Genomic DNA, 14916 nt, shown 5'->3' with positions numbered 1-14916 from the left:
CTCCCATCAGGGAGGTGATATAGATCACTGTATGCAAAAGCAACCAGACACAAGAATAGTTTCTTCCCTCAGGCTGTCTCTGTGATGAACAGCTAAAATCCAGATTCATATATCAGTAATATCACTTGCAAAATATCTGCACACTCATACTATCATTCTGTGCTGACTGTTACTGATATTATATTTATACTTATTTATATTTACTATTTCATCTTTGAACTATGCAACATATTACACCAAAAGGGAAAATCCTTTCTGTGATGAACAGCTAAAATCCAGATTCATGTACAACCCCGATTCCAAAAAAGTTGGGACAAAGTACAAATTGTAAATAAAAATGGAATGCAATAATTTACAAATCTCAAAAACTGATATTGTATTCACAATAGAACATAGACAACATATCAAATGTCGAAAGTGAGACATTTTGAAATTTCATGCCAAATATTGGCTCATTTGAAATTTTATGACAGCAACACATCTCAAAAAAGTTGGGACGGGGCAATAAGAGGCTGGTAAAGTTAAAGGTACAAAAAAGGAACAGCTGGGGGACCAAATTGCAACTCATTAGGTCAACTGGCAATAGGTCATTAACATGACTGGGTATAAAAAGAGCATCTTGGAGTGGCAGCGGCTCTCAGAAGTAAAGATGTGAAGAGGATCACCAATCCCCCTAATTCTGCGCCGACAAATAGTGGAGCAATATCAGAAAGGAGTTTGACAGTGTAAAATTGCAAAGAGTTTGAACATATCATCATCTACAGTGCATAATATCATCAAAAGATTCAGAGAATCTGGAAGAATTTCTGTGCGTAAGGGTCAAGGCTGGAAAACCATACTGGGTGTCCGTGATCTTCGGGCCCTTAGACGGCACTGCATCACATACAGGCATGCTTCTATTTTGGAAATCACAAAATGGGCTCAGGAATATTTCCAGAGAACATTATCTGTGAACACAATTCACCGTGCCATCCGCCATTGCCAGCTAAAACTCTATAGTTCAAAGAAGAAGCCGTATCTAAACATGATCCAGAAGCGCAGACGTCTTCTCTGGGCCAAGGCTCATTTAAAATGGACTGTGGCAAAGTGGAAAACTGTTCTGTGGTCAGACGAATCAAAATTTGAAGTTCTTTATGGAAATCAGGGACGCCGTGTCATTCAGACTAAAGAGGAGAAGGATGACCCAAGTTGTTATCAGCGCTCAGTTCAGAAGCCTGCATCTCTGATGGTATGGGGTTGCATTAGTGCATGTGGCATGGGCAGCTTACACATCTGGAACGACACCATCAATGCTGAAAGGTATATCCAGGTTCTAGAGCAACATATGCTCCCATCCAGACGACATCTCTTTCAGGGAAGACCTTGCATTTTCCAACATGACAATGCCAAACCACATACTGCATCAATTACAGCATCATGGCTACGTAGAAGAAGGGTCCAGGTACTGAACTGGCCAGCCTGCAGTCCAGATCTTTCACCCATAGAAAACATTTGGCGCATCATAAAACAGAAGATACGACAAAAAAGACCTAAGACAGTTGAGCAACTAGAATCCTACATTAGACAAGAATGGGTTAACATTCCTATCCCTAAACTTGAGCAACTTGTCTCCTCAGTCCCCAGACGTTTACAGACTGTTGTAAAGAGAAAAGGGGATGTCTCACAGTGGTAAACATGGCCTTGTCCCAACTTTTTTGAGATGTGTTGTTGTCATGAAATTTAAAATTACCTAATTTTTCTCTTTAAATGATACATTTTCTCAGTTTAAACATTTGATATGTCATCTATTTTCTATTCTGAATAAAATATGGAATTTTGAAACTTCCACATCATTGCATTCCGTTTTTATTTACAATTTGTACTTTGTCCCAACTTTTTTGGAATCGGGGTTGTATCAGTAATATCACTTGTAAAATATCTGCACACTCATACCGTCATTCTGTGCACACTGTATACTTTGTTTATTTATCTATTTCATACTTGACTTACCTGGATTAGTTTGCACTATGCACCTATTGCACATTTTTTTTTGGTTTGTTTTTTGTTTGTTTGTTTTGTGTATACACTTTTTTATCTGTTTTTGTACTATGAGACCTAAGTGAAACTGGAGTCAAATTCCTTGTGTGTGTCCACATACCTAGCAATAAAAGTGTTTCTGATTCTGATATCTGTGAGTGGCAAAAGTATGTGAACCTTTGCTTTCAGTATCTGGTGTGACCCCCTTGTGCAGCAATAACTGCAACTAAACGTTTCCGGTAATTGTTGATCAGTCCTGCACACAGGCTTGGAGGAATTTTAGCCCATTCCTCCATACAGAACAGCTTCCACTCCGGGATGTTGGTGGGTTTTCTCACATGAACTGCTCGCTTCAGGTCCTTCCACAACATTTCAATTGGATTAAGGTCAGGACGTTGACTTGGCCATTCCAAAACGTTAACTATATTCTTCTTTAACCAATCTTTGGTAGAACGACTTGTGTGCTTAGGGTTGTTGTCTTACTGCATGACCCACCTTCTCTTGAGATTCAGTTCATGGACAGATGTCCTGACATTTTCCTTTAGAATTCACTGGTATGGAGCACTTGCATGTGACGTCACAGCCAATCCAGATTGTGACAGACGCCATCTTGTCGGTCAAACGCCATATTCCGCCTTCCACCTCTACTTCTGGGTCTACTTCTGCTTTTACTTCTACCTTTTCTTCTGGAAAACCCTACTATATACAATTCTACTACAACGGCTGCGGCTACAAGCTCTCCCTACCTGTGCATGTTTTTTATGTTTTTTGTGTGTATTTTTGCATGTGGGCGGCACGGTGGTGTAGTGGTTAGCGCTGTCGCCTCACAGCAAGAAGGTCCTGGGTTCGAGCCCTGGGCCAGCAAGGGCCTTTCTGTGCAGAGTTTGCATGTTCTCCCCATGTCCGCGTGGGTTTCCTCCGGGTGCTCCGGTTTCCCCCACAGTCCAAAGACATGCAGGTTAGGTTAACTGGTGACTCTAAATTGACTGTGAGTGTGAATGGTTGTCTGTGTCTATGTGTCAGCCCTGTGATGACCTGGTGACTTGTCCAGGGTGTACCCCGCCTTTCGCCCGTAGTCAGCTGGGATAGGCTCCAGCTTGCCTGCGACCCTGTAGAAGGATAAAGCGGCTAGAGATAATGAGATGAGATTTTTGCATGTTGTTCGTCTGTACCGGACTTCAATATCCACTACAACCGTATGGACTTACTGGACATTGGTTTCCAGCAGAAAATGACGGTTTGTAGCGATTTCCATCGCATGCACAACATTCCGGACGAGAAAAAAAAAAACATTCCGGACGAGATAGCGAGACCAGCGGGGTCTCCGTGGATTGTTATCTGAAGCAAAGCGAAGGAGGCGGTGCCGGGAGCGGAAGCAAAAGCGAGGCTGCAGAGCCGGCCTGTTGACTAAGCTCAGAAAACAGCTACTCAAATCTCCACTGCCAAGCCTCTACCTCTCCAACGCCAGATCCATGTAAACAAGACGGACGATTTGGAATTACCTTATTCTATTCTATAATCGGCTGGTCAGTGCTATACTCAATACTTAAGTGACTTACCCATCCAATGAGGATTCTTGTTTACAAGATGCCACATCTGAGTCGCTGACAAATCCTGAATTTCTGTAAAGATAACTGTCCAGAGATTTATAAGCACGCAGTGCTTCACCACTGAACAGCGAGGGAAAGTTAATGAGGTAATTATACATGTCCGGGTATTCCGCTGGCAGTTCAAAATCCGGTCGTGAAAACTCCGTCCGGTAAGCCACAAGGGTCACAAATCTGTAGATCGTTTATTTTAGACATATATCTATGTAGCGAGAATCGCGTGTGGGTGGAGCACAGAGGACGGCAGGACAGAGATCAGGTTTGTCTAACGGCTTTATTGCCACACTTTTCAGGGTTACAACACTCTTTCACAATAGCGCGAGAGACACACACACAGCGTCTCGTCCGGGTCTGCCTCTGCTCTCGCTCTCCCTCCTTAAATAGGGCGGTTTACTGGGGAGAACACACAAAACACAGGTTAATGACACTCAGGTGAAGCGATTCTGCCACTTACCTTCCCCAACTCCGCCCTCCTGTCACAGACCGGTGCTTGACCACGCCCCCGCTGCCACATACCCCCACCGCCCGACTCAGGCCGGGCGCCCGTCCGGCCCGCAGCCGACTCCCCCCCCCCCTTGACGGGAGAGGAAGTCCGCCACGACCATCTGCGCCCCCGGCCTGTGGACCACCTTGAAGTTGAAAGGTTGGAGCGCCAGATACCAACGGGTGATCCGCGCGTTGGCATCCTTCATGCGGTGGAGCCACTGGAGGGGCGCGTGGTCCGAACAGAGGGTGAAAGAGCGCCCCAGCAGGTAGTAACGGAGGGCGAGGACCGCCCACTTGATGGCCAGGCACTCCTTCTCGATAGTGCTGTAGCGCCCCTCACGCACTGACAGCTTCTGGCTGATGTACAACACTGGGCGGTCCTCTCCCCCCACCTGCTGGGACAAAACGGCCCCCAGCCCTCTGTCCGACGCATCCGTCTGCAACAAAAAGGGGAGAGAGAAGTCAGGGGAGTGCAAAAGTGGCCCCCCACACAGTGCAGCCTTTACCTCAGAGAAAGCCCGCTGGCACTGCTCCGTCCACTGGACCGGATCTGGCGCCCCCTTTTTAGTGAGGTCAGTCAGCGGGCTGGTGACGTCCGAATAATTAGGTATGAACCTACGATAATAGCCAGCCAGCCCCAGGAACTGTCTCACCCCCTTTTTGGTCTTGGGTCTCGGGCAGGCCGCAATCGCTGCTGTCTTATTAATTTGGGGACGCACCTGCCCGTTACCCAAGTGGAAGCCCAGATACCGTACTTCCACCCGCCCAATCGCACACTTCTTCGGGTTGGCAGTGAGCCCCGCCCGCCTCAGCGACCTAAGGACGGCCCTCAGGTGTTGCAGGTGCCGCTGCCAGTCATTACTATAAATGATTATGTCGTCTAAGTAAGCGGCCGCATAGGTGGCGTGGGGCCGGAGGATCCGGTCCATCAGCCGCTGAAACGTAGCGGGCGCCCCAAACAGCCCAAACGGAAGTGTGACGAACTGGTGTAAGCCGAACGGTGTGGAAAAGGCCGTTTTTTCCCGGGATAATGGAGTCAAGGGGATCTGCCAATATCCCTTCGTCAAATCCAGTGTCGAGTAAAAGCGAGCCGTGCCTAGTCGATCAAGCAGCTCATCAATACGAGGCATTGGGTACGCGTCGAATTTAGACACCACATTGACTTTTCTATAGTCCACACAGAACCGGACCGAGCCGTCGGCCTTGGGAACCAAGACCACCGGGCTGCTCCAGTCACTGTGGGACTCCTCGACGATGCCCATTTCGAGCATGGCCTGAAGTTCTTCCCGAACCACCTTTTTTTTGTGTTCGGGTAATCTATAAGGACGGCTACGCACTACCACCCCCGGGGGCGTCTCTATGTGGTGTTCTATGAGGTTGGTGCGTCCGGGCCGGGGCGAGAACACATCCGAAAACTCGGCCTGCAACTGGGCGACCTCCGTGAGTTGGGTCGGGGAGAGGTGGTCTCCACAGGGGACCGGAGAGGTGCGAGATGCCAATGACCCTTTTTGGATCTCCGGCCCCAGCTCCGCCTTCTCCGGAACTACCGACACCAACGCCACGGGGACCTCCTCATTCCAGAGCTTCAGCAGATTGAGGTGGTAGATCTGTAGCGCCCCCTCCCTGTCCGTTCGCCTAACCTCATAGTCGACGTCCCCGACTCGCCGTGTGACCTCGAAGGGCCCTTGCCACTTGGCGATTAATTTGGAGCTCGACGTGGGCAACAGGACGAGTACCTTATCTCCCGGAGTGAACTCTCTAAGGCGCGTGCCCTTGTTGTACAGGCGGGTTTGCCGTTCCTGGGCCTGCCGCAAGTTCTCCTGAGTTAAGTGGGTGAGCGTGTGGAGTTTTGCGCGCAGATCCATAACATATTGAATTTCATTTTTGCTCTGCGAAGGTCCCTCCTCCCAATTTTCCCGCAGTACATCTAAGATGCCGCGCGGCTTACGCCCATACAGTAATTCAAATGGGGAGAACCCCGTGGAGGCTTGGGGGACCTCTCGCACTGCAAACAACAAGGGTTCGAGCCACTTATCCCAGTTACGTGCGTCCTCACTTACGAATTTTTTGATAATATTCTTGAGGGTGCGGTTGAACCGTTCGACTAAACCGTCCGTTTGTGGGTGATACACGCTGGTGCGGATCGGCTTAATACCCAGTAGCCCATACAGTTCGGCCAGTGTTCGTGACATAAACGAGGTGCCTTGATCAGTCAGAATCTCTTTCGGGATTCCGACCCGGGAGATGACGTGGAAGAGGGCCTCTGCAATACTACATGCGGAGATATTGCGAAGAGGCACCGCTTCCGGGTATCGCGTTGCATAGTCCACCAGAACCAATATAAAGCGGTACCCTCGTGTTGACCAATCTAATGGCCCGACGAGATCCATCCCAATTCGTTCAAACGGGGTCTCGATTAATGGTAGGGGGCGCAAGGGCGCTTTTGGAATGGCCGCTGGATTTACTAACTGGCATTCGCGGCACGCCGTACACCACTTACGGACGTCGCCGCGAATCCCCGGCCAATAGAATCGGGCCATTATCCGGGCGAGTGTTTTATCCTGCCCGAGGTGTCCCGCCATGGGATTAAAGTGAGCCGCCTGGAATACCAATTCCCGACGGCTCTTTGGAATTAACAACTGGGTGACACGCTCCTTCGTCTGAGTGTCCTGCATCACTCGGTATAACCTATCTTTTAAAATGGAAAAATAGGCGAAGGTCGGGGTGGCATTCGGCTGGAGCGTTTGACCATCGATTACTCTCACTTGGTCAAACGCGTGTCGCAGAGTTTCGTCTCGCGATTGTTCCAGTGGGAAATCCACGAGGGATTCCCCAATAGAAAGAGGAGGAGCCGGGGGCCCCTCACTCTGTCGCGGAGATGACGTAGACGGCCCTGCGACCGCAGCTCCAGCCAAAACGACACCGGGACCCCCCCCGGCTAACCGGCAGGACCCACTCTTTACTAGGTGTGCCATCAACCCCCGGAATCCCGGCCAATCAGTCCCCAAGATTAAAGAGTGGGTAAGGCGAGGATTAACCGCCGCCTTCACTATAGATTTGTCCCCTCTGAAATGTATGTGGACCGACACCAACGGGTAGCAGTGAACATCCCCGTGCACACACAACACCTTCACCCCTTGTGGTCCCCCCAATGCCTCGTCTTGCACCAGGCTTTGGCGGATCAAGGTCTGGTTGCAACCCGAATCCACCAACGCCTGATAGGTCGCCCCTTGTACACTTACCGGTATGCGATATGCTCCGGCCTGATCGAGGGCAGCCTCTGGCGCGTCGGGGATCCGCACCACCGCCCCCACCTCCATCGCGGCACACTGTTGCTGCAGGTGGCCCGGTTCCCCGCAGCGCCAGCAAACCGGCCCGGGCCTCCCCTCTGCAGCTGTGGTTTGAGGGTCACTCACCTGAGGGGGGGGAGAGACAGACACAGAAGGGAGAAACGGGAGGGCACCACGGGTGCGGCGGGCCGGCTGGGGTGGGGCCGGCCCCCGCCTCCGTGGTGGGGGAATGGGGCGAGGACGGGACACGGGCGGAGGGGGAAGAGAGAGAGAGAGAGAAGAGGAGAGAGAAGAAGACATCCGTTGTCCTGCCGCCGGGACAGCCGCCAGATGATCCTCCGCCAGTCCTACGGCCTGATCCAGCGACGCCGGGCGGTGGCACTGGACCCACTCCGCGGTTCCGGCGGGTAGGCGGGCGATGAACTGCTCCAGCGCCACCTGGTCGATGATCCCCTCGGCGTCGCGATCTTCGGCCCTCAGCCACCGCCAGCAGGCGTCCCGGAGCTGCTGGCCGAACGCGAACGGGCTGCCGACTTCCTCCATTCGCAGCGCGCGGAAGCGCTGGCGCTGCTGCTCCGGCGTGCGCCCCACGCGCTGGAGGACAGCCCGGCGAGGGTCGGCGTAGGCCAGCCGGTGGTCGGCGGGGAGCTGTAGTGCGGCTAACTGCGCCTCTCCCGTCAGGAGGGGGAGGAGGCGCGCCGCGCGCTGTTCCATCGGCCACCCCGAGGCTTCGGCGACCTGTTCGAATAATGCGATGAACGCCTCGGGGTCGTCCTGCGGGCCCATCTTAGTCAAGGTGATGGGAGATGGGCCCGCGGCCGGGGCGCTGGTGGACCCCGCCGACGCGAGGAGGCGCCGGAACGCCTCACGGTCTTCCTGTTGAGCCAGCACCAGGGCTTCGAAGCGGCGCTCCTGCTCCTTCCGGAGTGTGACGAGAGCCTGGTGCTGGCTCTGCTGGGCCGTGGCGAGGGCGTGGACCAAGTCCGCGAACGGGGAGGATTCCATGGGGCTGCAGGACAGGTGCTCCACGATCCCGGGTTTCGGCACCACTGTAGCAAGAATCGCGTGTGGGTGGAGCACAGAGGACGGCAGGACAGAGATCAGGTTTGTCTAACGGCTTTATTGCCACACTTTTCAGGGTTACAACACTCTTTCACAATAGCGCGAGAGACACACACACAGCGTCTCGTCCGGGTCTGCCTCTGCTCTCGCTCTCCCTCCTTAAATAGGGCGGTTTACTGGGGAGAACACACAAAACACAGGTTAATGACACTCAGGTGAAGCGATTCTGCCACTTACCTTCCCCAACTCCGCCCTCCTGTCACAGACCGGTGCTTGACCACGCCCCCGCTGCCACAATCTAGTTATCTGTTCATTAGAAAAATGAGCCGTGTAGTCCGTCGGTTGAAATTGATCCATTCTGTACACGAGTGCAGCAGTATTCAGCGGTGTTTTTGACCGACAAGATGGCAGTTGTGTACTTTCCGGTCATGTGACTGCAAGATCTCTATAATTCAGAATTCATTGTTCCATCAATGATGGAAAGCTGTCCTGGCCCAGATGCAGCAAAACATGCCCAAACCATGATACTACCACCACAGATGGGATAAGGTTCTTATGCTGGAACGCAGTGTTTTCCTTTCTCCAAACATAACGCTTCTCATTTAAACCAAAAAGTTCTATTTTGGTCTCATCCGTCCACAAAACATTTTTCCAATAGCCTTCTGGCTTGTCCACGTGATCTTTAGCAAACTGTAGACGAGCAGCAATATTCTTTTTGGAGAGCAGTGGCTTTCTCCTTGCAACCCTGCCATGCACACCATTGTTGTTCAGCGTTCTCCTGATGGTGGACTCATGATCATTAACATTAGCCAATGTGAGAGAGGCCTTCAGTTGCTTAGAAGTTGCCCTGGAGTCCTTTGTGACCTCGCTGACTATTACACGCCTTGCTCTTGGAGTGATCTTTGTTGGTCGACCACTCCTGGGGAGGGTAACAATGGTCTTGAATTTCCTCCATTTATACACAATCTGTCTGACTGTGGATTGGCGGAGTCCAAACTCTTTAGAGATGGTTTTGTAACCTTTTCCAGCCTGATGAGCATCAACAGCACTTTTTCTGAGGTCCTCAGAAATCTCCTTTGTTTGTGCCATGATACACTTCCACAAACATGTGTTGTGAAGATCAGACTTTGATAGATCCCTGTTCTTTAAATAAAACAGGGTGCCCACTCACACCTGATTGTCATTCCACTGATTGAAAACACTGACTAATTTCACCTTCAAATTAACTGCTTATCCTAGAGGTTCACATACTTTTGCCACTCACAGATATGTAACATTAGATCATTTTCCTCAATAAATAAATGACCAAGTATAATATTTTTGTCTCATTTGTTTTACTGGGTACTCTTTATTTACTTTTAGGACTTGTGTGAAAATCTGATGATGTTTTAGGTCATATTTATGCAGAAATATAGAAAATTCTAAAGGGTTCACAAACTTTCAAACACCACTGTATATGATATTCCATCCTGGGTAATTTTATGTGTGTTTCATCTGTCGGTGCGGTGCAGCGGTGAATGGCTACATGTACGGGAATCTACCAGGGTTGGAGATGTGTAAGAGTGACCAGGTCAGATGATACCTCCTAGGACTTGGCACAGAAGTGGACATTCATGGGGTGTACTTCCAGGGAAACACCTTCCACAGAAATGGCATGAACCGTGATACCCTTGCTGTGTTCCCACACACTCCTGTCAGGGTTTCCATGCAGCCAGATACAACTGGTCAGTAATGCCTTTGATCATATGCTTACACCAGTGTTTTTTTTCAAAATAATAGTTTGTCCAGGTTCTCCAGTTTCTTCCTGCCATTCAGTCAGGTGCTGAGAGGTGGATTCCTTGGATACACTAAATTGCCCATAGGTGTGAATGAGTATTTGAATGTAGGTGTGCAGGGGTGCACGACTGTGGCACGATTGTGGTGCTCTGGCAGGTTGCTGTCCCTCTTGCACATCTTCACACCATCGTGTAATATTCTTTTTATCATATAGGCACATCCACAAAAAATGCAAGTTAATCAAAAGAATTTTAATTTTGAACTGGTTCACCATTTTGACAATGCATGTCAAATCAGCAGGAAAACACTGGGAGTGATAGACCAATGGCGAGGAGCTGAAAATAAAGGGCATACCCCTCCAGGCGGTAGAACAAAGCGGGACCTGTTTTATTTGAAGGGTATGGGTGTCTACTTCATAAAAAACATGGTTGTACAAAATTAATATTGTAACAACATATGGTCCTTATTTGCCGGACCATCTGCAAAATTCTGTATCGCTATACCAGAGGCATTTCCTCTGCAATGAATGCACATATTGATGTGTGGGCATCAATATACTGCATCATTTAGGTCCATGATATGCTAATGCAACCTTTCTGGGCATTTAATTTGATTTTCATCAATTTATGGGTGTATTAACCCCTTAGAATCCAAATATTTTTGAGTTTTTTTCAGGTTGTTCGTTGAATATTTCAATTATAAATGATTAATTGTCAGGAAAATAAGGGAAAACTTATATCATTCTATAGTTTTAGATGTCTTTTATTCAAAAATACCAGTTTGAATTGTTCAGAATGGGTACAACACTGCCAATTAACCCTTTGTTTGCGACTGCGCATAAACCCGGATTTAACGTTGAAATCACAATTTGAGAAAATGAAGCCGATATTTTCTCTATGGATGAGTTGTACATTACTAAGGAGAGAAATCATTATTTCAAAGATGCAAATGTAGTCTGAGACATGTTTTCAAGCAATTTAACCCCTTCCTAGCTAATACAGGTTGATCGGGTCATTGGTCATACAAAACATTGCCGACATCTTTGATCATGAAATTAGGTTTGCTAGCATAAGATATTTTTGAAAAGCACTATCTTACTAAACATCTGCTTCCTCTTCTATAAAAACCTGTTGATGTTTTTGTATTGAAACAATACACACATATTATTTGGATGGTGTGTACAACAACACGAAAACGAATAGAATATATTTTGTTCATTTTGTGCAGATCTGGGGATTCTTTTGTGCTGTTAACCCTGAACAGTTACTAGTAAATAATAGGCCTTCATTTCGATCAAACATGACTTTCAATAATTATAACCCTTTTTATTCTCAGGTTGAAATCTCGTTCACTCATTATGTCAAGGGGTGGTCAAGTAGAGATTCATGTAGAAAATGCCATGCTGTATGTCATTCACATCTCTGCCAATGTCTCCTGATCATGGGGGACATTCGGACAGGAAACACACTCACAAATGTCAATGCAGAAGAGCCCTGCCGACACACAAACACACTTGGTACCTTCTGAGCAGTTACTGTCCGTACAGTAGAGGTGAGTGATATCACGGACTTCGGCTGGTGCTGATTCTTTCGTGTACAGAACCTGATGCAATCCTGGGATAGTGGCCAGACTGAGGTTTGGTGGCCACAGCAATTACATAATCCAGCGTTGGCTGCCCATAGAAACACAGAGTTCCAGTCATTGTACATGAAGCCATGTGCTGCTTAGGACTGTTCAGCATGCAGCATGCAGTAATTAAGATGGCCATAGGCCTTCCTCCCACAACTCTTACCTTAGTTGGAATGAGAATTAGGTTCAAATTACAGAAAACTTTGGCCATACAGAATTTTGCAGATGGTCCAGCAAATAAGGGGTTAATCCATATGTTGTTACAATATTTATTTTGTACAACCATGTTTTTCATGAAATAGACACCCATACCCTTCAAATAAAACAGGTCCCGCTTTGTTCTACCGCCTGGAGGGGTACCACCTCTTTTTAGAGGGCTTTTCAAGGGTTGGCCGCTGCACTATGACGTCATCGGAGTGTAATATCGGAAAATACAGTGTCTTGAAAAAGTATTCATACCCCTTGAACTTTTTCACATTTTTCCACCTTACAACCACGAACTTAAAAGTTTTTTATTGAGATTTTATGTGATAGACCAACACAGAGTAGCACATAATTGTGAAGTAAAATGAAAATGATAAATGGTCTTCAAAATTTTAAACAAATAAAAATCTGAAAAATGTGGTGTGCATTAGTATTCAGCCCCCTGTACTCTGATACCTCTAAATACAATCTGGTGCAATCAATTGCCTGCAGAAGTCATATAATTAGTTAATAGAGTCCTACTGTGTGTAATTTACTCTCAGCATAAATACATTTGTTCTGTGAAGGCCTCAATGATTTGTTAGAGAACACTGAAGAACAAACAGCATCATGAAGACCAAAGAACTCACCAGACAGGTCAGGGATAAAGTTCTGGAGAAGTTTAAAGCAGGGTTAGGTTATAAAAAAATATCCCAAGCTCTGAACATCTCAAGAAGCACTGTTCAATCCATCATTCAAAAATGGAAAAAGTATGGCACAACTGCAAACCTACCAAGACATGGCCGTCTACCTAAACTGACAGAGCGAGCAAGGAGAGCACTGGTCAGAGAAGCAGCCAAGAGGCCCATGATCACTCTGGAGGAGCTGCAGAAATCCACAGCTCAGGTGGGAGAATCTGTGCACAGGACAACTATAAGTCGTACACTCCACAAACCTGGCCTTTTTGGAAGAGTGGCAAAAAGAAAGCCATTGTTGAAAGACAGGCATAAGAAGTCCCGTTTGCAGTTTGCCAGAAGCCATGTAGGGGACACAGCAAACATGTCGAAGAAGGTGCTTTGGTCAGATGAGACCAAAATTGAACTTTTTGGCCTAAATGCAAAGCGCTATGTGTGGTGGAAAACTAACACTACTCATCACCCTGCACACACCATCCCCACTGTGAAACATGGTGGTGGCAGCATCATGCTATGGGGATGCTTTTCTTCAGCAGGGACAGGGAAGCTGGTCAGAGTTGATGGGAAGATGGATGGAGCTAAATACAGGGCAATTCTGGAAGAAAACCTGTTGGAGGCTGCAAAAGACTTGAGACTGGGAAGGAGATTCACCTTCCAGCAAGACAATGACCCTAAACATACAGCCAGAGCTACAATGGAATGGTTTAGATCAAAGAATATTCATTTGTTAGAATGGCCCAGTCAAAGTCCAGACCTAAATCCCATTGAGCATCTGTGGCAAGACTTGAAAATTGCTGTTCACAGATGCTCTCCATCCAATCTGGCTGAGCTTGAGCTATTTTGCAAAGAAGAATGGGCAAAAATTTCAGTGTCTAGATGTGCAAAGCTGGTAGAGACATACCACAAAAGAGTTGCAGCTGTACGGTAATTGCAGCAAAAGGTGGCTCTACAAAGTATTGACGCAGGGGGGCTGAATACTAATGCACACCACATTTTTCAGATTTTTATTTGTTTAAAATTTTGAAGACCATTTATCATTTTCATTTCACTTCACAATTATGTGCTACTCTGTGTTGGTCTACCACATAAAATCTCAATAAAAAACTTTTAAGTTCGTGATTGTAAGATGGAAAAATGTGAAAAAGTTCAAGGGGTATAAATACTTTTTCAAGGCACTGTATGTCACTCAGATCCATGATGTATTTCATATTAAAAATTTGAGTTTTTCAACATGAGAAGATAAACTTCATATCTTCAAACCAACGTGTGATTTTCTTTGTATTATATAGATACATTCACAAATAAAAAGGTACCCAAATTTATCAAAACAATTTGTCATTATACTCATGAGTGAGAATATTGGAAAATATGTTACGCAAATGGGGCAGCACGGTGGTGTAGTGGTTAGCGCTGTCGCCTGACAGCAAGAAGGTCCGGGTTCGAGCCCCGTGGCCGGCGAGGGCCTTTCTGTGCAGAGTTTGCATGTTCTCCCCATGGGTTTCCTCTGGGTGCTCCGGTTTCCCCCACAGTCCAAAGACATGCAGGCTAGGTTAACTGGTGACTCTAAATTGAGTGTGAATGGTTGTCTGTGTCTATGTGTCAGCCTTGTGATGACCTGGCGCCTTGTCCAGGGTGTACTCCGCCTTTCGCCTGTAGTCAGCTGGGATAGGCTCCAGCTTGCCTGTGACCCTGTAGGACAGGATAAAGCAGCTAGAGATAATGAGATGTTACTCAAATTCCTGGATGTCATTTGCATTAAAAATATGAGTGTCATATTTCCCAGTAAAAGACTTGTGTCTGTCTAATAAATATGTATATAAGATAAATGTTTAAGGAAAGGGGTTGTATGGGTTTTTGTGAACTTTGAAAAACAAAACAAACCAGGAAGCTCCAGAAGCATACACTCTATCACGGCACCACAGTGGAGGTGGAGTAGGCCAAAGGATAAGCCAAAACGGTGTTCTCAAACAAAGGAATCCTCCTCACTAAATAGGTACATATAAAATATCAAAACAGGAATAAGTTCCTCGGGGCAACCTCTTGTGTCCTATATCTTTGTCTGAATTTGTTTCTCTTTGTCATGCCTTAAATCACTTTTGTCCCTTCTTTCCTTCCATTTTCTTTGTACTTTTCTTTTCAAAGGGTTTTCTATCCTTATTTGCCTTTTCTTTT

General features: G+C 47.3%; 1 protein-coding gene across 1 annotated transcript in view; it reads left to right on the top strand.

The window, feature by feature from the left end:
- hephl1b (hephaestin-like 1b) overlaps positions 1-14916 on the top strand; it is a 48570-nt gene that overhangs the window by 19985 nt on the left and 13669 nt on the right. The window contains 1 exon segment of the mRNA XM_060908585.1: positions 9973-10185. Coding sequence (XP_060764568.1) covers positions 9973-10185 — 213 coding nt within the window.

The sequence above is a fragment of the Neoarius graeffei genome, chromosome 25 (assembly GCF_027579695.1).
Source record: "Neoarius graeffei isolate fNeoGra1 chromosome 25, fNeoGra1.pri, whole genome shotgun sequence".
Lineage (NCBI taxonomy): Eukaryota > Metazoa > Chordata > Actinopteri > Siluriformes > Ariidae > Neoarius > Neoarius graeffei.
The sequence above is the reverse complement of the archived record's forward strand: the minus strand, read 5'-3'. Positions and strand labels throughout refer to the sequence as shown.